General features: G+C 56.9%; 3 protein-coding genes across 16 annotated transcripts in view; 1 reads left to right on the top strand and 2 right to left on the bottom strand.

Annotated features, from left to right (window-relative positions):
* Nucleotides 1-935: 935 nt before the first annotated feature.
* Nucleotides 936-6,628, bottom strand: Mief2 (mitochondrial elongation factor 2). Of its 12 annotated transcripts, none has more exons than XM_046456678.2 (6): nucleotides 5,524-6,628; nucleotides 5,195-5,348; nucleotides 4,648-4,713; nucleotides 4,235-4,426; nucleotides 3,889-4,051; nucleotides 936-3,103 (listed from the first exon to the last, which is right to left on the bottom strand). In XM_046456678.2, exons 4-6 carry the CDS (start codon nucleotides 4,379-4,381, stop codon nucleotides 2,049-2,051), a joined length of 1,365 nt encoding a protein of 454 aa, XP_046312634.1. In that variant the 5' UTR covers nucleotides 4,382-4,426; nucleotides 4,648-4,713; nucleotides 5,195-5,348; nucleotides 5,524-6,628; the 3' UTR covers nucleotides 936-2,048. The 12 variants fall into 12 exon arrangements, with proteins under 12 accessions (XP_046312634.1, XP_046312628.1, XP_058439193.1 ...); XM_046456672.2 differs by having other exon boundaries at nucleotides 4,235-4,388; XM_058583210.1 differs by having other exon boundaries at nucleotides 4,648-5,348.
* Nucleotides 6,621-19,301, top strand: Flii (FLII actin remodeling protein). Its single transcript, XM_046456658.2, has 30 exons — nucleotides 6,621-6,777; nucleotides 8,302-8,412; nucleotides 8,721-8,792; nucleotides 9,369-9,449; nucleotides 9,769-9,854; nucleotides 9,947-10,108; nucleotides 10,355-10,458; nucleotides 10,835-11,010; nucleotides 11,096-11,253; nucleotides 11,671-11,755; nucleotides 11,997-12,144; nucleotides 12,260-12,396; nucleotides 13,129-13,341; nucleotides 13,511-13,690; nucleotides 14,412-14,494; nucleotides 14,613-14,687; nucleotides 14,948-15,031; nucleotides 15,125-15,296; nucleotides 16,231-16,335; nucleotides 16,414-16,605; nucleotides 16,878-17,066; nucleotides 17,160-17,299; nucleotides 17,382-17,622; nucleotides 17,741-17,895; nucleotides 17,975-18,035; nucleotides 18,122-18,250; nucleotides 18,320-18,426; nucleotides 18,508-18,613; nucleotides 18,749-18,814; nucleotides 18,894-19,301. Exons 1-30 carry the CDS (start codon nucleotides 6,715-6,717, stop codon nucleotides 19,026-19,028), a joined length of 3,816 nt encoding a protein of 1,271 aa, XP_046312614.1. The 5' UTR covers nucleotides 6,621-6,714; the 3' UTR covers nucleotides 19,029-19,301.
* The window catches only part of Llgl1 (LLGL scribble cell polarity complex component 1), a 21,516-nt gene continuing 16,224 nt past the window's right edge, over nucleotides 15,900-21,191 (bottom strand). For 2 of the 3 annotated variants that reach the window (XM_046456659.2, XM_046456660.2), the window contains exons 21-22: nucleotides 20,912-21,032; nucleotides 19,321-20,822 (exon numbers count right to left, since the gene is read on the bottom strand). In XM_046456659.2, coding sequence (XP_046312615.1) covers nucleotides 20,747-20,822; nucleotides 20,912-21,032 — 197 coding nt within the window. In that variant the 3' untranslated portion in view covers nucleotides 19,321-20,746. Of the gene's footprint in view, nucleotides 19,270-19,320; nucleotides 20,823-20,911; nucleotides 21,033-21,191 lie in introns of those variants that run through there. The other variant, XM_058583207.1, reaches the window with a different exon arrangement.

Raw genomic sequence — 21,191 nt, 5'->3', positions numbered from 1 at the left:
GGCTTGACAGCTGCTTGACCCCACATTTTGGGGACTTCAGGAAAGGCAAGGGAGGTGGAGCAAACAGTTCTCTCAAGACTGATGGGCATGCAGCAGCCCCACTGATCCAGGAAAGTAGAGGAACACCAGAGGGCTCAGCAGCTCAGCCTTAGGGGAAGAAATGAGCCCTGACTAGTTGGTTCCTATTAAAAAGCAAGACTGAGCACCAAGGCACACTGAGTATTCTCCCTCCACAGGACCCATATGGGCTGAATATGTGGTGGCAACTTGTATCCTGAAATCCTCCCTGGAATGTGATGGCATTAGTGGGGCCTTTGGGAGGTGACTAGGTCATGAGGGAACAGCCATGTGATTGGACTTAATGTCCTTATAGAGACCTTAAAGCTATCTCATCTTTCTGCCATGTGAAGACACATCTAGAAGGTGATATCTGTGAACCAGGATATGGGCCCTCACTACACACAAAATCTGTTGGTGTTCTGATCTCAGGTTTTCCAGCCTCCAAAATGAGAAATAGATTTCTGTTATTCATAAACCATCTATACAGTCTACGATAGTTTGTTATTGCAACCAAAAAGGACTAAAACACTTTTTTTTTTTTTTGGTACTGGGGATTTAACCCAGGGGTGCTTAACCACTGAGCCACATCATCAGCCCTTTTTTATTTTTGATGAGATAGGGTATCACTGGGTTCTGAGGTTGGCCTTGAACTTGTGATCCTCCTGCCTTAGCCTCCCAATCACTACCCAGTAATCCTACAGTAAGGTGTACACCGCCATGCCCAGCAAGACACTACTTTTGAAAACAAATTCTTTCACCTCCAAGTTGATTTCAAGTCCTCTTGCCAAGCTGCCAGGATAAGCCACCAGACTTAAGAGATCTGAATAGCCACCCATGAAAGTGCTAGACCCCTTTCCCAGCAAGGATCGCACACATATGAGAATTTTTTCCTTTTATTCTTGCTCACTTTCTTCAAGGCAGAGGTTTGCTTCAGCCCAAAGGATACCAAAGACAGGAGGGGCGCCTGGGAGGGGAGGCAGTTTCCCTCTTCCAGCCCCTACTACCTTGGCCAGGCTACAAGGTCAGAATCCACTGAGAGTTCATTTTGGCACACTGAAGAGGCCAAGTCAGCACATGGGCCTCTGGGAAGGGCGTGTCCTCTGCTTTCCAGTGGCGCCCAGGAGCAGCTATTGAGGCACAGCCTTGGCCTTGGGCCTCTACTGCCTTAGGAGAAAACTCACCTAGCTGGAGGGTATCAAATGGGCAGCATCTCACTCTAGAGCTGGAGAATTCAACAACAACAACAACAAAAAAAAACAGAAGACAGCAGGAAAACACCAACCTTCAAGAGCCAAAGGCTGGCCTCTACCCAGGTTCAGTAGTGCATGCCTGTCATCCCACAGCTGGGAAGGCTGAGGCAGGAGAACCCCAAGTTCAAAGCCAGCCTCAGTAACTTATCAGGGCCTTAAGCAACTTAGCAAGACCCTGTGTCAAAAAATAAAAAGGGCTGGGGATGTGGCTCAGTGGTTAAGCGCCTCTGGATTCAATTCCTGGTACCAAAAAATAAAAACAAAACGCTGGCCTCTGGGATACCAGGTACTCCAGCACCCAGGGAGGAAACAAACACATGATACTTAGATGCCTCCAGGATGCCTGGCACGGGCGCCTGAAAAAAGTACTAAATTTCTGTCTTGGCAGAAAAATGGAACTGGTTGGGATGGAGAAGACACATTCTCAGTGGATTTGCTGCTGGTGATATGGTCTGACCCCAAGGTCCTAGGTCACCCCAAAGGTCTGAGGGACACCTAAGTGAGTGGTTGCAGCCCAGTCACACTCAGGTGACAGTTACCTAAGCTCTCTGGGCTCAGTGATCCCAGGGACCATAGCCCAGGCATATGCCCATCCTGTGGGCCTAGGTAGTGTACTCTCCTGTGTTCTGGCTAAAAGCAAACAAACAAACAAAAAAAAAACACTGCAATTTCCTGGGAGTGAGATGGGTACAGATCACCAATATCAGAAAACATTCTGGCTGCCCGGTCCCCACCCATCTAAAGCAGCCCCTCAGGTACCTGTAGACCACTGTAGAGTGCATAACCAATGCTATCAATCTCCTCCTCCCGCAAACTACCTAAGAGGTTCACGCTGGGGTTGAAGTGGCAGGGCAGGCTGGCCTGCTCCAGGCTGCTGATGAGCAACTCCAGGGCCTGCAGAAAGCGCTCCCCCAGGGCCTCCTCGGCCCAGTCCACTTCCTCTTCCCCCAGACGAAGAACCACCTGGGTCAGGTGGCTCCGGCCCAGTTGCCCCAGGGCTGGATGGCCACGGCACACACCACACAGTAGTAGCAGCAGCCTCCGGCGAGTGCCAGTATCCTGATCATCCAGGGCCTGCAACCTGGCAGCCTCTGCTGGATACAGGTCCTGAAGCCAAAGATTCCCAGCCAGGCCCTCCAGGGGCCAGGCCAGGAGGAGGTGGTTGTCAGAATGGGCCCCCGTGACTGCCACAAGCACAGCCACAGTGAGCTCCAGGCGCTCATGCTGCACCTCCAGCAGCAGCTCCTCCGAGGCCACACTGGGCCGGATCAGGCATCCGAGCAGGCTACCAATGGCTGGCCAGTTGACGGAGGCAACCAGGGCCTTGCGGAGCAACTCCAGCAGGACACGGGAGGAGAGGTAGCCACCTACCAGGAAGCGGTCCCAGGGGCTGCTCCCGCGGGGGTGAAACTCAAGCTGAGTCCTGCGCACTGCCCAGCAGCGAGGGTCCCTGGCCACAGTGTCCACGCCAGGTACCAGAATCCACAGGCCCGGCTCCAGCAGCAGTGGTGTCAGCAGGCGCACATGTTCAGCAGCCCCTGCCTGGAGCCCATCATAGAGCGGACCACCAGGCACAAGTGGCCCAAAGGGCAGTTCCGGGAACTTGTTCCGCAAGTAGGCCTGTAGCTCCAGGGCAATGTCACCGGCCAGCTGTTTGGCCAAAGCCACATGAGCTGCTGGGATAACCACATGTTCCCGCTCAAATGCCAGCAACTTCTCCTGGAACGTCAGACACAGTGGTACTGGGGAGCCGAGTTGAGGTGGCTTCTGAAGCTCAGTATCTGTGGGACCTTCTGCAGAGTGAAGGGACCAGGGGAACATGTAAGAACCCCGCCACAATAAGTTAAAAGAATTCTACCTCATTATTGGCTGTGTGACAGCCCTGGGCCTTGTTCCTCACCTGTAATGGCCACCTGAGAAAGTACCAGGTCTAGGTCCTCAAGACTGTGAATACTCGATGACAAAGTTGCCCTGGCCCAGAATCCCAACACCCTGGCCCTACAGCTAAAAAAAACTCCATGCAGAGTGAGGAAGACAGGTCCTGCCCCTCTTGAGCCTCGGTTTCCTCATCTGAGGCTCCCCACCATCACAGTAGCATGGTAGCATACTCAGGAAGGAATGAGGACAAAAAACTTGATGCCAAGCAGGAGGATCAAGAGTTCAAAGCCAGCCTCAGCAAAAGCGAGGTGCTGAGCAACTCAGTGAGACCCTGTCTCTAAATAGAATATAAAATAGGGGAGGGGATGTGGCTCAGTGGTCAAGTACCCCCCCCCCAAAAAAAATCTACAACGGTATGATCAGGGAGTCATTCAGTGGTGTGTATTTGCCTACCAAGTGCAAGGACCCAGGTTTGATCTCCAGCATCGCAAAACATAACACAAAACAACAACCAAAAAAAAAAAAAGACCCACAAAACTAAGATCCCCATTAAACATCAGAAGCCATAGCCTAGAAAGGAACAGGAATTTGCATAGGACTGCAAAGTCACTCAGGGGAACAGCCTGGGCTGCATCTCCCAAAGGTGACCACCAAAGGGAAATTCACCCACATCAGAAGGGAAGGGGTGCATGCAGCTCACCTGGGGCAGAGGGCAAGGGGGCTGGGAGCGACACAGGCTGGCTGAGGGAAGCAGGTGGAGGCCGGGGCTGTTGGTGCGGTGTGGCCTTGAGCAGGTTTAGTTCCTTCCAGCTGTCCCCCTTAGCATCATCTTCATCCCTAGGGCTAGTGGCCCTGTCAATGAGCTGTAGGCAGAGTGACACAAAGCAGAAGTCTAGGGAGTCATGGCAAAGCTTGGGGTTGCCCTGGATTCCAATGTCAGCCTTAGGGAGTGCCACTGCCCCTCCTGGGGCCTGAAGCACTGTGTGACCCCAGCCCTGTCATCCTCCTCTGGAAGTCTCAGGCAGTCCCACCCAGCCAGGCCTTACCCGCTTCACTGCCAGGGTAGCAATGCCCAGCACAGCAGCCCCGCCCACACCCAGCACCAGGCGGGCATTGGCCAGGAGGAAGTCCACAGCGCTGCCCAGGGCCTCGTCGCCACGATGCTTTCCCCGCTTCTGGGAGAACTCTGCCATGATCTGCCTGCAAGAGAGGCATGGGGCAGTTGAGGCTGGAGCCACCTGTGGATGGGTACGTGCAAGTCAGGTCTGAAGGATCCACCCTTAGGCAGTAAGAAAGAGACACAGATCCCAAATAGAGGGGCAAGTGCTTTGGGGTAACAGTGTCAAGCCCACAAGGGAGCCATAGTGCCCTGGGAGAGAGGATTCTCTGGGACTTGGGACAGTGTTGCAGGTGGAGGGACCAAGCAGTAGAGAAGGTGAGCCAGGGCCTGTTTGCTTACCAGTGAACTGGCACAGGCAGCGGTGAAGTGAGCAGCCGGAAGTGTGTGATCAGGTAGGGCCAGGCACTTGAGAAGCAGAAGTAGAACTCTCTCAAGGACCAGTCCACCAAGTCATGAGGTCACAGCCTACTGGGGCACCAAGGACTTCTGACCTCCCTGATGGACTTTGGGTGCTTGTGGCCCAGCTGCCAGGTGACAAGATGCCTGGAATGGCTGAAGCCTGAAGCACTGTGTGACTCAGCCCTGGACACCTGCCCACTTACCCCACACTATAAATAAGACCCAGCTCTGGGGCCCGGTGAGGTCACAGGGTAACCAGGTGACCCACCACGACCCCACAGCCCGTTTCTATTTCCCCATTCAAGCCATGGGAATCAACACTGCCACCCACAGCAGGACCAGTAATTCAATCTGCAAACTGTAAAAGCATTTTAACTCCAACACTTATCTAAACTGGGACTCAGACTGCAGGGTCGCACAGGCCCCAGCCGGAAGCCTTCCAATTCGGGGAAGTAGGGGAGGGCGCGGGGAGTTAAAAATAACCCACTCTGTGCAGCCAGGCCCTGGATGCCGCCAGTCCTCCGGGTTGGCCAAACCCTCCAGTCCTGGGCCAGGGCTGAGCAGGTCACGTAGCTGCCCACAGTTGGGCCTGTTATGGCCCCATTCAAAAGTGAGGTCGCTGAGGTCCTGGAAACCAAGTGCTGCACCCAAAAACGGGAAGGGCAGAGCTCGAACTCAGACCTTGGGGCCCAAAGTCCTCCCTCCCTCCCTAGCCGTGACCGCGGGCCACGCCCCCGTTCAGTGTTTAGGACGCGCGCCACGCCCGAAGCTGGAGGACCCCAGGGACCGCCCCATTACGCTCGGGGGCGGGGGTACCTGCGTCTCGGAGTCAGCGCACCCACCGGAGGACACAGCGGGTTCGCAGGGCCCTGATGGCCAGACCTGCCTGAGAATGGAAGGTGGAGGACCCGGGAACCGAACGCAGAGGCCCCGAGGCGGCCGCTGACCCCGGAGGCACGCAGACGAGCAGGCCTTCCCTCCAATCGGAGCGCCGGACTGCAGCACGCACGTTCCAAAATACTGCGCGGCTCAGCCAATGACTGGCCAGCCACGCTCCCTCAGGGACGGGACTCTCCAGCGAAGTCCGGATTTAAAGATGCAGAGCAGCATTCCGAGCCCACCACGGGGTGGTTGTGTGTGTGACGGTCCTCCCGGGCAGACAGACCGCACCTCGCCTAAAGACCCACATTCTCCCACCTCGTTATTACCTATTGGGCCGCGGGGCACACAGTGTGGCGAAAGCGCCAACCCCTGCCCACTGCTCCGTGAGAGCTTCTGTGGGCTTTTCTTCCCCCAGCTCTGTTTTCTCTCCTGTAAAACCGGGATGTGAGACGCCACCACCCCCCTCAACGCCCTGTGAAGGACAGCTGTGCGTAGAACAGCTGTGGCTCACAGACTGGGCACTTACTGTGTGCGGATTCGAAAGCCATAAACAGCATGGACCAGGAGGGACGCTGCTTTTTACAGAACACGAAGCAAACCAGTAAATAAGCAGAGGAGAAAGTGTTGACACTAAGCGGCGACAACGATAACCTGCCACGAGCACTGAGTGCCTGCTGTATGCGGAGAGCTACACGTGCATTTGCTTCTGGCAACAACTTTAGGAAACAGTCAACTGATGAGGAAATTGCGGCCAGAAGCAGAAGCCCGAGAACTCCGATGCCCTAGTACCACCTGTCTGTGAGGCCGAGCCCAACTGGGACCTTCCCGGGTCCGGAACCTCTCCCAGAGTCAAGGTCAACGTCCGCCCAGGGCGCTGCGACCGCAACTTGGAGGTTGTGCAAGCCTCCAACCCGAACGCAAGGAGGCCTCGCCAAGACCCGAGGAGACCGGGAGACTGAGGCCTCGGGGGAGCTAAAGCCACCCCACCCCCGCGCGGAGCGGGGCGGCTCGGGCGCGCAGACTCCCGGCGCGGCAGGGTTAAGGGGGCGGGGCCGGCGCTAGCCCAGCCCGCGGCTCTCGGGGCCGGCCCTGCTCCCTCCCGGCGCCCAGCAGAGAGGCGCCGCCATGGAGGCCACCGGGGTGCTGCCGTTCGTGCGCGGCGTGGACCTCAGCGGCAACGACTTCAAGGTGAGCCCAGCCCAGCCTCGTCGGGCGGCGGCCGAGCCTCCCCACGGGCCTTTTCTCGCGCGCGGGCCCCGCCGCTCTCCGCTTCCTGTCTCGCCGCCCAGGCCCGCGGCGGGGCGGGTGGGGCTCCGGCGGTCGCCCCGGTAGCGCCTGGCCCCGAGGACCCGCCCGGCGCTCGCCCCGGCGGACCGAGGCGCGGGCTCGGCGTCACGCTGGGGGGGCCCCGCTGGAGCTGCGACCCCGCGCGCTGTTCTCCGCCCTGGCGGGAGCGTGGCCTGACGGTCGGCGATCCCGGCTCCCGCCCCTCTGAGGTGACACGCCCGAGCCAGGCCCGGACTCTGCCGGCCAGCCGAGCTGCCAGGGCTGCCCAGGGGCGGGTGTGGAGCCAGCTCTTCGCCACCCTCCCCGCCACCGTCATCCTGTGTGGTCTTGGGCAAGTCACTTCCCCTCTCAGTGCCTGGGTTTTCTCATCTGATCATGGGGCTTAAAAGTAGCCGTTTGGACTTCTGGACGGGGCTTGATCTATTGGTACCGAGAGCGTCAGGCAGCTGGGAGAGGTACTGGGCGATGTAGTCCGAACTGACAGGCCCCAGGCGCCCGCAAGCCAATTGGTGGGGAAGGGAGGCGGTTCTAGGCTGTCAAGAAAGAGGTGGAAGGTGTCAGGGCCAGAGGGGAGGCAGAGAAGAAGGTGACGGCAGAGCTGTTCAGAATGCTGGTGCTCCAGGAGTGATGGGCAGTTACCGCCTGGGACTGGGGAGGAGGCAGGCAGGCTCTTCCTGCCATTACCTGTATGTGCACACACCTTTGACCCCATGCATAGGTGGCCACATCACTTTTCTCTGACCCATCCCTACTGTCCTTACCTGGGGTCTCCACGTGTCTCCTGTGGACTGGGAGAATCTGAGTCACCAGCCAAGAATGTGGCTGCAGGGGGAAGGGACCCAGCAGCCAAAGGTACTAAAGGCATAAGCCACCCAGACTCTGTGCACAAAGGGCAGAAGCTGATGAGGTGGGCATTGGAATATGGCGAGTGACTGAACACATGAGGTGATCCTGTGCAGGGTGGGGAGATGGACCCTCAGCTGCAGTGTCGGTTTGGACCTTGCCAGGAATGGGTCCTGTGCTGATGGCAGGGTGGGAGCATAGTGGGGACTTCACAGAGGCTCAGGAAAACTCCCCCTCCAGGCAGTCAATGAGAGCCCGGAAAAGGAATGTGAGCAGAGCTGACTACAAAGTGGAATGCTGGACATCACCCCAGACAAGACAGTCTTGTCCAGCCTTCCTGGGGCTCAGAGTTCAGCAGGAGAGGCAGGCCGAAATTTTGTCTTTTCTTAGTTTAATTTTATGGGTGAAAAAATTGATGCAGAGTGAAAAATGACTTGTCCAGGGTTTCACAGCTGGTGGGCAGGCTCTGTTGCTCCCTGAAGACTTCCATGGGCAGTGGAAGCCACAAAATGTGGTGGAGCATAGGCACGCACCCCTTTCCCAGGCCATCCTCACCGCGAAATCCATCCTCCCCACACACAGGGTGGCTACTTCCCTGAGAATGTCAAGGCCATGACCAGCCTGCGATGGCTGAAGTTGAACCGCACAGGCCTCTGCTACCTGCCAGAAGAGCTGGCTGCCCTACAGAAGCTGGTAAGGGGCCTTGGGCAGGCAGGGAGGTATTTTGTGGCTGGGGCTGGGCCAGGTGGGCTAAGCCTATGGAACTGACAAAGACATAGAGGAAGGACATGCAGAGCTGTGAGCAAAGCTGGCAGAGAGGGAGTGAGCCCTCCGTCCCAGAAGGTGAACAGGAAGAGGCCTTGTCTGTAAGGGGAGGGAGGCTGCAGAAATGGATTGGCTCGTGGTGGCTTCTCCTGAATGGTGCAGAGCTGTGGAGACAGACAGGAACTCTACATCCCCTACCCACCCTGCTGAGCCTTTCCTCCCCTGTCCTGGCCTAGGAGCACTTGTCCGTGAGCCACAACAATCTGACTACACTTCATGGGGAGCTGTCCAGCCTGCCTTCACTGCGGGTGAGTACTGGCCAGGAGGCCTTCAGGCTGGGGTTAGGGACCCAGAGTCTGGCCAGAAGCTGGTAGAGTGCCCCTGAGTTTAATCACCAGTACTAGGAAGAAAAAGGGGCAGGGGGGATTGTTTGATCAGAAAATGTTTCCTTCTAGGCATGGTGGTGCATGCCTGTAATCTAGTGATTCAGGAGGCCGTGACAGGAGGATTACAAGTTCAAGACCAGCCTCAGCAACTTAGCAAGGCCCTAAGCAACTTAATGAGACCCTGTCTCAAAAAAACTAAAAAGGGCTGGGATGAAGTTCAGTGGTAAAGCGCCCCTGATTTAGATCCCCAGTACAAAAAGAAAAGAAAGGAAAGTTTTTCTGAAGGCCCCAGAGGATCGGACTTTTAGGTTTAAATAGGATTTCACCAGGAGGCTAGGAAAAGCCCATCAGTTGGAGGAACTGTGTGAACAAAGACCAGAGGTAGGAGAACACTCAGGCCTACCCTCTGGTGGGCTTCCCAAGAAGGCATCCGTCCTGACCGCTCTGCTTCTCCTGGGTATGGAAACCAGGAATCAGACTCTCACCATTTCTCCCTAGGCCATTGTAGCTCGAGCCAATAGCCTGAAGAATTCCGGAGTCCCTGATGACATCTTCAAGTTGGATGACCTCTCAGTCCTGGTCAGTAGTTACCCACCTGTCTGGCCCCTAGGCTGGCCCAACCCCCAACCATTTAGTCACCACTCATGACCACAGTCCTTGTGGGGCCATCATTATCTAATTTTACAGATAAGGAAACTGAGGCCTTGCCTGAGGTCACTGGTGGAGTCAGATCCCTAACCCTCACACCCTTCCTGCCAGGATCCTACTGTTTCCCTTTGTCCCTGAGCCACTTCCCCACCATCCACTCCCTGCTTAGTGTCCTGCCTGATCTCTGAGAATGGCAGAGGCTTGGCAGGGTGGGAACACCCCTGACCTGGGCATTGTCCCTTCTGCCCAGGACTTGAGCTACAATCAGCTGACGGAGTGCCCACGGGAGCTAGAGAATGCCAAGAACATGCTGGTGCTCAACCTCAGCCATAACAGGTGCTGACGAGGTGTAGTCAGAGTGTCTGGGGGACTGGGGCTGCGCTCTGGAACTAACTCAGGCAGCCCTGCCTCTCTCCCGCCCACCGCAGTATCGACACCATCCCCAACCAGCTCTTCATCAACCTCACGGACCTGCTGTACCTGGACCTTAGTGAGAATCGTCTGGAGAGCCTGCCACCCCAGATGCGCCGCCTGGTGCACCTGCAGACACTGGTGCTCAATGGGAACCCATTGCTGCATGCACAGCTCCGGTGGGCACCTGCACCAGTCATACCCCCACTCCCAGGGGCCCGGGCCTACACCCTGTGTAGGCTGGCACCCTCAAGCTGGGCCTGTCCTTCCCGAGCGTCCTGATCCACCTCTTGGTCTTGTCTTTCTGTCTGCCTCACCACACAGCTGCCATTGGCCTTGTGCCTGTCCCTCCAATCCCCCATCACCACCAAAACCCCCTGTGTGGGCCCTTCCCCTGTCCCTGACATTTCATGTTTCCCTGGCAGGCAGCTCCCAGCCATGACCGCCCTGCAGACCCTGCACTTGCGGAACACACAGCGCACCCAGAGCAACCTCCCCACCAGCCTGGAGGGCCTGAGCCATCTTGCAGGTTGGCACTTCCCTGGGCATCCCTCTCCACTCCCTTTCTTCCTGATGAATTATGTGGGTTCAGCCTGCTCCTCCAGCCATAGCCCACAGTTAGGGTTTGTGTGTGTGTGTGTGTGTGTGTGTATGTGGTGCTGGGGTAGAACCCAGGGTCCCATGCACTCAAGGCAGTGCCCCACCGATGAGCTACCCTCCCCCAGCTGATACATTGTTTCTGTCTTTATCATGAGACTATTAATGGCATCAAATCATGAGCACTGAATTATGCCTAGACCTACCCCACGTGGAGTTTCTCCAAAAGAGCTGGCATTTATAATAGGGCTGGCAGTGCCCAGTGCCTGCTGTGGGGGCCCTGACTCGTGTTCCTCCTCACACTCTAGATGTGGACCTGTCATGCAATGACCTGACCCGGGTGCCTGAGTGCCTGTACACTCTCCCCAGCCTACGCCGCCTCAACCTCAGCAGCAACCAGATCACAGAGCTGTCCCTGTGCATTGACCAGTGGGTACACGTGGAGACCTTGAATCTGTCCCGCAACCAGCTCACGTCACTGCCCGTGAGTCCTGGACCTTGGCCGGTGGGGTGGAGGGAGGCTGCTGGGCTCAGCCCTGACCACCCACCCCTGCTCCGCTCCCCCGCAGTCAGCCATCTGCAAGCTGACCAAGCTGAAGAAGTTGTATCTCAACTCCAACAAGCTGGACTTTGATGGGCTACCCTCGGGCATTGGCAAGCTGACTGGCCTGGAGGAGTTCATGGCTGCCAACAACAACCTAGAGCTGATTCCCGAAAGCCTCTGCAGGTGCTGGGGCAGGGCTGGGCAGGAGGGGCCCTCAGCACAGAGAGTCCTGGAATCATAGCCAGAACCAGCCCGGTTGTCTTTGTGAGTCACATGAAATGAAGATGGGTCAGTTTGCCTCTGTGGCTGAAGACCCTGTGGTCCCATGCTAGCCATTCCCAATTTGGGTTCCCCAGAGGACCCCTTGGGAAGATGCTATTAGGGTGGAGGCCAGAAGGGTTCCAGTGCCAGGTGAATTTGGGACTCAGTGCTGCTTCCATCCCCTCCTGGAGGTCACAGTGCCCACTAGTGGGGTCTCCTGGCTCTGAGAAGTTCTTCAGGCAAAGGATGGAGGACAGCCCTCCAGTTCCTCTGGCCCTCCCTGCTGCCCCTCCCCACTTGTCATTTCCCTGAGGTCCCCCACTGGCCCTGTCCTTACAGGTGCCCAAAGCTGAGAAAACTCATCCTGAACAAGAACCGCCTGGTGACGCTCCCAGAGGCCATCCACTTCCTGACGGAGATTGAGGTCAGGCCAGGCTGGGCCAGTGCTGGGGCTGGGGGGGGGCTAGCGGGTTTGCCCTGGAGGGGAGGCCTCCTGGTGGGGGAAGGTGAGCCCCATCATTCCTAGTGCCCTCCACAGCCAGCCACAGAGGCAGCCAGGATGGACGCCCTGGTCCTGGCCCCTGCAGACAAGAATCAGAAGCCAGGCTCTGTGTGGCTGGGAGGGGGACCTGGACCAGCGCCAGCTCTGCTCCTCCCTGCTGCAGGTCCTGGATGTGCGGGACAACCCCAGCCTGGTCATGCCACCTAAGCCTGCTGACCCCGCTGCTGAGTGGTACAACATCGATTTCTCGCTGCAAAATCAGCTGCGGCTGGCAGGTGCCTCCCCTGCCACAGTGGCTGCCGCAGCAGCTGGTAAGTTAGGGAACATCGGGCTTGGGAGCCAGGATGCCTTTCTGGACATGGAGGATGGGGTTGGATGCCCAAGGGCAGGTCCCCGTAGGGCTCAGCTGCACACCCTTTCCCCAAGCTGGGAGCGGGCCCAAGGACCCCCTGGCTCGCAAGATGCGGCTGCGGAGGCGAAAGGACTCGGCCCAGGACGACCAGGCCAAGCAGGTGCTGAAGGGCATGTCAGATGTGGCCCAGGAGAAGAACAAGAAACAGGAGGTGAGCCGAGACGGGACAGGCACACCACGCCTTGCTACCAAGGCAGGGGCATGGCTCCTGAGAGACCAAAGCAGACACCTAGAGATGAGATGGGAGACATGAGGGTCACTGAAAAGTGCTTATGAGGAAGATCCAGTGGTGACGGGCTTGACAGGGGCTTCTCCAGAAAGTCCAGGGCAGCTGGCTGGACAGTGCGCTTCCATTTCCCACAGTGCCTCAGGTGCTTCACCTGAAAACAGCTTCTCCGTCCCCTGCTGCACTCTGTCCAGTGGCGGCTGGACAAGCACATCCCTCTCACAGTCCCCTGATCCACACCAGTTACTGCAGAGGAGGGGTTATAGGTCAGGGTACAAAGCAGCATCCGCTTACCTTGCTTGTCCTAGTGTATGACCAGCACACCAGGGAACTCGGCACGTGTGTGAGAAAGCAGCTCTCTGCAAATAACACTGACTTATCCTAGTTCGTTCCCAGCGTATGTGAGAAGAGTCATTGTCCTTCAAGATGACATTTATCTGGACTTTGCAGCCTAGACTCACTCTCATCGATGCCTTAACTTGGCTGGGTTCTCAAGAATAGAGGGGCACTTTAGGGACATGGTATTTAACTGTCCTCCTCTTCTCCAAGAATGACACAGGACCCTGGGCAGATGGAATGTCCCGCGCAAAGGCCCTGGGGTGGGTAACAAGTAGTGGCTTTGCAGAGTCAAGCCATGTACTCTGACTGTGCCCCCAGGAGAGTGTGGACGCTAGGGCCCCCGGAGGGAAGGTGCGGCGCTGGGACCAGGGCCTGGAGAAGCCACGCCTCGACTACTCAGAGTTCTTCACGGAGGATGTGGGCCAGCTGCCAGGCTTGACCATCTGGCAGATTGAGAACTTTGTGCCGGTGCTGGTGGAGGAAGCCTTCCATGGCAAGTTCTATGAGGCCGACTGCTACATTGTACTCAAGGTGAGGCTGACCCTCTGGGGTCCATGTGGCCTCCAGTCTCCTAATCACAGTCTCCACCTGCACCTAGGTCCTGTGAGAGCTGGAGGTGGGCAGGCCAGGTACAGGCAGGGTGGTGGAGGGAAGCCAGGCTGGGCCCCAGGAAGCTCATGGCTAGTGCCTTGGCTCGCAGACCTTTCTGGACGACAGCGGCTCCCTGAACTGGGAGATCTACTACTGGATCGGCGGGGAGGCCACACTGGACAAGAAGGCCTGCTCTGCCATCCACGCCGTCAACCTGCGCAACTACCTGGGTGCTGAGTGCCGCACCGTGAGGGAGGAAATGGGCGACGAGAGCGAGGAGTTCCTGCAGGTACCAGCCAGGCGGGGGCGGGAATCTGGGGTGCCGAGGGAGCTGGCCCAGAGGCAGGCAGGGGGCACTGCTGGAGTGGGGCAGGGAGATGAGGCCAAAGACGCTGGGCTTGAGGGTCCCCAGGGAGCTGGAGGCAGAGGCAAGACGGAGGTCTGGGGAGACCAAAGGCCGCCAGAACCTGGGTTGGTGGAAGTGGGGTGGGGTCAGTGGTTGAGGGGAGGATGGCAGGCAGGGTGGAGGCTGTGAGGCCAATAGGCCGACACAGGGGTGGGAACCAGGTCCAAGGATTTGGGCCAAGAGAGGTGGGAGCTGTTGGGGGACAGGACCACAGGCTGGGTGCCAGGGAAGTGGGGCCAAGCCCAGCCTGGAATACAACACAGAGCCAGGTCAGCAAGGTACCCCACCAGGGTCACCAGCTGGTTGTCCGTAGACACTCCACATCTTGAGATCTTACCCAAGTTCACTGAGGTTTGCACTCCTCTGTGAACCACCTGTGCACACCCCTCGACATGTTGCCCCCACCTTTACAACACGGGTGGACACATTCATGTCATTGGGTCCCTATGCCCCAGTATGTGTGTGTTTATGAGCAAAGACTATTTTTGCTCCTTAACATCATCAGGGATTGGTAGCACCTGAGTCACTGCACCCAGCCTGGCAGGGCGTCTGGTTGGGGGAGGGGACAACCTGGTGAAGAACCCATGGCCTCACACACACACAGGTGTTTGACAACGACATCTCCTACATTGAGGGTGGAACAGCCAGTGGCTTCTACACTGTGGAGGACACACACTATGTCACCAGGTGAGGGGGTGGGAGTGTGGCACTGGCCTGCACTCTGCCAGGAAGGGTTGTATGGGAATGTGTTAGGAGTAAATCGGCCCCTTGGTCCACACTGAGCCACTCTTGTCCTGGTCCTCAGGATGTACCGTGTGTATGGGAAAAAGAACATCAAGTTGGAGCCTGTCCCCCTCAAGGGAGCCTCCCTGGATCCAAGGTGAGACCCCATGATATGAGGTAGAGGTGTTTGACCATCAGCCTCCTCTCTGCCTACAGGGTGCAGGTTTGGACCTCCTGAAAGAGGGGGCCCTCTAGCAGCACCCTTTTAACGCCTGTCCCACAGAGCTTGGCAGAAGGGCCCGTGAGGCCCTCTGAGAAAGGGGAGCTTACAGCCCATAATGATGGATTGTTTCTGGTGGAATCTGGGGTGTGGGACAGTCATTGTCCCCATGCCCCATCATAGCTCCTCCTTTCAAGGTTTGTGTTCCTGCTGGACCGAGGGCTGGACATCTATGTGTGGCGGGGGGCCCAGGCCACACTGAGTAACACCACCAAGGCCAGGTATGAGGGTATGGTATTGTGATTTTGTGCAAAGGAAAAGTATCATCTAAGAAGGGGTGTGGTCTCACTGAGAGCTTTGCATCTTGTTCTCAGGCTCTTTGCAGAGAAAATTAACAAGAATGAGCGGAAAGGGAAGGCAGAGATCACTCTGCTGGTGCAGGGCGAGGAACCCCCAGAATTCTGGGAGGCTGTGGGTGGGGAGCCCTCTGAGATCAAGAAGCATGTGCCTGACAACTTCTGGCCACCCCAGCCCAAGCTGTACAAGGTAAACCATGGTGTTGGGGTATGGGGTTAACCTGATTTCACTAGCCAGCTGGGGTCTGGGGACAGGCTAGCAGCACTGTGGTGGCTGTGGAATTTGGCCAGAGGAGGGTGCCCCCTCTGGAGTCTGGCTCTAAGAACAACAGCATGCATGTTACTAAAGGAACTTGGGCCTGGAGGGGGAGACATAGAGCCTGGTACCAGGCTCCCAACTTTAATTTTGTATGTGGCAGGAAACTGGGGTTGTCTTGTGAGCAGGAAAGAGTCAAGAAAATTAGCAACAGTAAGGATCTGGAGAGGGCAGACAAGGAAAGCACCATTTTAAAAGCCTTGCCTTGCCGGAGTTGGGCACAGTGGCACACACCTGTGATCCCAGCAATTTGGGAGGCTGAAACAGGGGGATTGTAAGTTCAAAGCCAGCCTGGGGATTTAGTAAGACCCTGTTTCAAAATAAAAAAATTAAAATTAGAGAAAGGTTTGGGGAGGTAGTTCAAAAATAATAATTGGGGCTGGGGCTCAGTAGAAGAGCACTTGCCTAACATGTCTGAGGCACTGAGTTCAATTTTCAGCACCACATATAAATAAGTGAATAAAGTAAAGGCCCATCAACATCTAAAAAAATCTTTTTAAATTATAATAATAATAAATTTTTAAAAATAGAAATAAAAGCCCTTCCACTGGCTGGGGATATAGCTCAGTAGTAAAGTACCTGGCAAGACCTGGTTTCCATCCCCAGTACCAAAAATAAATAAATAAATAAAAGCCCTTCCATAGAGTATCCTTAAAAAGACTTTGGGGTAGAAAAGGAAAAAACAGATCTCAAGATGAACGGATGTGGCTTGAGCAAAGGAGGCTGGACTCCAAATCAGAAGGCTGTTGTGGGTGGGGCTGATGTCCCGGACCCAGTCTTTGCCGTGCCCATCTCTTCCTCCTGCCAGGTGGGCCTGGGCCTGGGCTACCTGGAGCTGCCGCAGATCAACTACAAGCTCTCCGTGGAACATAAGAAGCGGCCCAAAGTGGAGCTGATGCCTGGGATGCGGCTGGTGAGGTGCACAGAACCGGGTACGGGGCTGGGATCTCTTCCAGGTGGCAAGTATTTACCTCCAGCCTCTGATCTCCAGCTGCAGAGCCTGCTGGACACGCGCTGTGTGTACATCCTGGACTGTTGGTCCGACGTGTTCATCTGGCTTGGCCGCAAGTCCCCACGCCTAGTGCGTGCTGCTGCGCTCAAGCTGGGCCAGGAACTGTGTGGGATGCTGCACCGACCACGCCACGCCACGGTCAGCCGCAGCCTCGAGGGTACCGAGGCGCAGGTGTGCTCCGGGATCCAGAGGCCAGCTTCCCTCTATCTGCATACCCCAGGGTCCCCTGGCCCCTCTGTGGTTGGTTGCTCTGCTAACCTGCAGAACGGGTCCAAACCTTTCTGTGGAACCACCTCTTCTACAAACTGCCCCTCCTAGTTCTGTTTCTTAGACTCCACCTCCCCAGGCCCACCCCACGTCCTCCCCTGACCCCAGCCCTTGGGCCCCAACCTTCGAACCCTAAGATTAACTCTGCTGGACCTCTCCCCGCTGCTCTCCCTTAGGTGTTCAAGGCCAAGTTCAAGAATTGGGACGACGTGTTGACCGTGGACTACACGCGCAACGCGGAGGCTGTCCTCCAGGGCCCCGGGCTCTCTGGGAAGGTGAAGCGTGATGCGGAGAAGAAAGACCAGATGAAGGCGGACCTCACCGCGCTCTTCCTGCCAAGGCAGCCGCCAATGGCATTGGCCGAGGTGGGTGGGGCCTGGGTGCTGGGCGGGGCCGAGGTAGGGCCAGGGAGGGGCCAAGTGAGTTAGGCCCATGGGGGCACGTACTGCCACCTGCAGGCGGAACAGCTCATGGAGGAATGGAACGAGGACCTTGATGGCATGGAGGGCTTCGTGCTGGAGGGCAAGAAATTTGCACGGCTGCCTGAGGAGGAGTTCGGCCACTTCTACACGCAGGACTGCTACGTTTTCCTCTGCAGGTGCCACCAAAGCACGCCTCCCTCTCGTCTTCCTCTGGGATTGGGGGTTCCAGCTCCTGTTCACTAACCTCTAACCCCACAGGTACTGGGTACCCGTGGAGTACGAGGAGGAGGAGAAGGAAGGCAAGGAGGATGGAAAGGCCGGGGCAGAGGGCAAAGAAGGCGAGGACGCAGCGGTGGAGGCCGAGGAGAAGCAGCCCGAGGAGGACTTCCAGTGCATCGTGTACTTCTGGCAGGGTCGGGAAGCCTCCAACATGGGCTGGCTCACCTTCACCTTCAGTCTGCAGAAGAAGTTTGAGAGCCTCTTCCCTGGCAAGCTGGAGGTACACCCAGCTGTACTCGGGGCTGTGTTCCCATGACCTTGGAAGCAAGGGGAGTGGGACCCAGTCCAAGGGAGGCTTGGGATCTAGGGGGCTGCCCCTGATTCTTCCACATCCTCAGGTGGTACGAATGACGCAGCAGCAGGAGAACCCCAAGTTCCTGTCCCATTTCAAGAGAAAGTTTATCATCCACCGGGGCAAAAGAAAGGTGGCCCAGGGCACCCTGCAACCAAGCCTCTACCAGATCCGGACCAACGGCAGTGCCCTCTGCACCCGGTGCCTGATGGGGTGGGCAGTGGTTGGCAGGAGTCGGGGAGCAAGCCCTGTCTCTTTACTGACACCCCTCCTCACCCAGGTGCATCCAGATCAACACTGACTCCAGCCTCCTCAACTCAGAGTTCTGCTTCATCCTCAAGGTGGGGTGTGGGTGTGAGCCAGGACCACAGAGCAAGATGGCAGATGGGGTGTTGGTCATGACCCAAAGCCCCTGTACACTCCACAGGTTCCCTTTGAGAGTGAGGACAACCAAGGCATTGTGTATGCTTGGGTGGGAAGGGCATCAGACCCCGATGAAGCCAAACTGGCAGAAGACATTCTGAACACCATGTTTGACACCTCCTACAGCAAACAGGTGAGGTGGGGGTAGGTGGGCAGGTGAGCCAGAGCATGTGAGCTTTGGGCTGAACTGACCCTCCCACAGGTCATCAACGAAGGTGAGGAACCTGAGAACTTCTTTTGGGTCGGAATAGGGGCACAGAAGCCCTATGACGATGACGCTGAGTACATGAAGCACACACGGCTCTTCCGGTAGGGCCCTGTCCACTCCCCCAGCTTCCTTCTTCGTCCTGACCCTGTTGCATGTGACCTTGGCCTCATTTTGACCCCTAGGTGCTCCAATGAGAAGGGCTACTTTGCAGTGACTGAGAAATGCTCTGACTTTTGTCAAGATGACCTGGCAGATGATGACATCATGTTGCTAGACAATGGCCAAGAGGTGAGACACCACCCCCATCTCACTGACCCTGCCTGTTAGAGGAGGAGCCCCTCCATTTGGAAATAGGAATTACAGAATCACAAGAGGCACATTCCCACTCACCTGTGTGACCACCTTGCCTATTGTCCCTGCCAGGTCTACATGTGGGTAGGGACCCAGACAAGCCAAGTGGAGATTAAACTGAGTCTGAAGGCCTGCCAGGTGAGTGGGGACAGATGCACAAGGCAGGTCTTGGGGTCTGGGAAGACTTCCTGTAGCCACTGTTCTCCTTCCTTTCCAGGTGTACATCCAGCACATGAGCTCCAAAGAGCACGAGCGACCCCGCCACCTGCGCCTGGTCCGCAAGGGCAACGAGCAGCATGCCTTTACCCGCTGTTTCCATGCCTGGAGCACCTTTCGCCAGCCCCTGGCCTAAGCAGTGGCTTTTAGGCCTCAGGCCCTTGACAAGAGGTGCCTCCATCCACCACCTGCTCACTGAAAGTGTGCACAGGTGACAGCCCTACTTTATTACTCACCAGTGTCCCAGCACCCAGCAGCACTCAGCCCCAGGCCACACCATTGGCAGAGTGGGGGATGTTCTAGGAACCAGCTGTCAGGCTCAGTGTAAGCCTGCCCCATCCGCACCCCGGGCCAGGGATACGGCAGATGCTGTTGCCCTTTAAGAGATATTAAATGCTTTTATTTTCAATATTAAAAAATCAGTATTTTTAATATTAAAACAGCGCTAACTTTAAAAAAAAAATGATAAGAAAAAAAAAAAAAAAACCCAAGGTACAATCTACAGGGAAGCCCATCCTAACCAGCCTCCAAACACACACACACCCTGACTGGGCCTCAGCTCTGGGTGCCAGTCTCTCTCTCTCTCTCTCTCACACACACACACACACACACACAGAGAGAGGCTGGGACAGGGTAGCCCAGGAGCAAGTACCAAAATAGTTTTAGAAAGGACTGTCCAGCCCAGCCCAGGCATTAGAAAAATACTCTTTGCAAAGGGGAAAGGATGGTGCATGGAGGGGGAAGTGGTCCAGCCGCCCCGCCCACCTGCTGTGTCCCTGTCCCCACGTCAGCAGCTCTAGGGCAGCCAACTGCTTTTAAGATGTTTCAGACATCCTGGGCCCAGAGATTCCAGGCTGCCCGGTGCCTTCACTTTGGGCTGTGGCAGCTCCAGGGCCCAGCATTGTCGGGGACAGGACAGCAAGTCCCACTGGGCCAACAGGTTAGCAAGTAGAGTCTATATTATGAGGCTTGGGATCCAGGACCCCAGCTTCAGAGCAGAGTAGGCAGTGGCTGGGACAGTGCTGGCCTTTCTGAGTCTGAAGGCCTGCCAGGTGAGTGGGGACAGATGGACAGGGCAGGTCTTGGGGTCTGGGAAGACCTCCTGTGGCCACTGTTCTCCTTCCTTCCCAGGTGTACATCCTGTACAGGAGCAACAGAGGGGGCTCTGGGGGCAGACGGCCTGCCCAAGGCAGCCCAGCAGTTGGACCAGGTTACATAGGTGCCCCTACTCAGCCTCCTGACTAGGACAGCAGGAAGGGTCCTTTAATGACAGTCTGAGGTGGACTTGCTGAGGCGCTAGCTGGATATCCAAGTGCTGGCCACATGTGACCTGCTCAAGCCAGGATGGGGTACTGCTGACCCCAGGACCAAAGAGAGAATAGGCAGCGTCTGTGCCCAGTGCTGCAGGGTGGACAGGGGCACTAGGGACTAAGTAGGTCACACAGATCTAGGGGCCTGAGGTAAGCAGAGGCAAGCGAGACCTTTCGCTGGGCCCAGGGTTTTGGGCTGATCCAGCAAGACTCACCCTTGGACCCTGGTGACTTCCTGGGAGAAGGGCTGGCCAAACAGGCCCCAAATCCCTACCATTGCACCTCCTAGTGGTTAGTCCTGGTCCTGCTCCAGACACGCTCAGGACCTCTAAGGGCCAACAACTGGGCCTCTAACTATGAAGACAGTGCTGGTGTATGGCTCCTGAACTGGTGGGACATCCTGTGAGAGGCGACCAGGCTCCGGGAGCCCCGTCACTGCAGGGGCTGCCATGGAGCCCACTGCAAGCCCAGGACAGGGACCCCCAAAAGGTTGCACTGCTGACTGGTGAGAAACAGGTGGGCCTGGGCCCTGCCCTGCCGCGCCTCATTTGATCAGGATGGTGCAGGTGGGGGCCTCATCTTCTGTCAGGTTCCTCAGGTTCCTTTCTGATTCCTCAGAGCTGGGAAGGGTGATGATCAGAAGGGTCAGGGCTAGAGGAGCCTTTGTGGCCCTAAGAAAGGGGCTGGAGAGATAGGGAGCTGGCCTCACCCCAGAAAATCCTTCACATCCTCCACTGTGACATCCCCTGTTGTGTCCAGAGTGGTGTCGGCACTGGTGGCTGAGTCGATGGACATGGGTGAGAGAGTGGCCTCAGGTGGCTCTGGGGTGTCTGCGGGAGGAAGTAATCAGCCCCTGCCAGGACCTCTCTACACCCTCTCCACAGGGAACAGACTCTTAATGCAGCCTACAGGGGATGTCACCTCGACAGGCACACACCCACCCAGCCCTGCCCAGCTTCCAGCCCTGGGTCAGCTGTCCCCTCCCGCAG

This window comes from Marmota monax, unplaced genomic scaffold (assembly GCF_021218885.2).
Source record: "Marmota monax isolate L192 unplaced genomic scaffold, Marmota_monax_Labrador192_F-V1.1 WCK01_AAM20220418_F8-fsc00501, whole genome shotgun sequence".
Taxonomy (NCBI): Eukaryota; Metazoa; Chordata; class Mammalia; order Rodentia; family Sciuridae; genus Marmota; species Marmota monax.
Note: the sequence above shows the minus strand (reverse complement) of the source record. Positions and strands in the feature narration are given on the sequence as shown.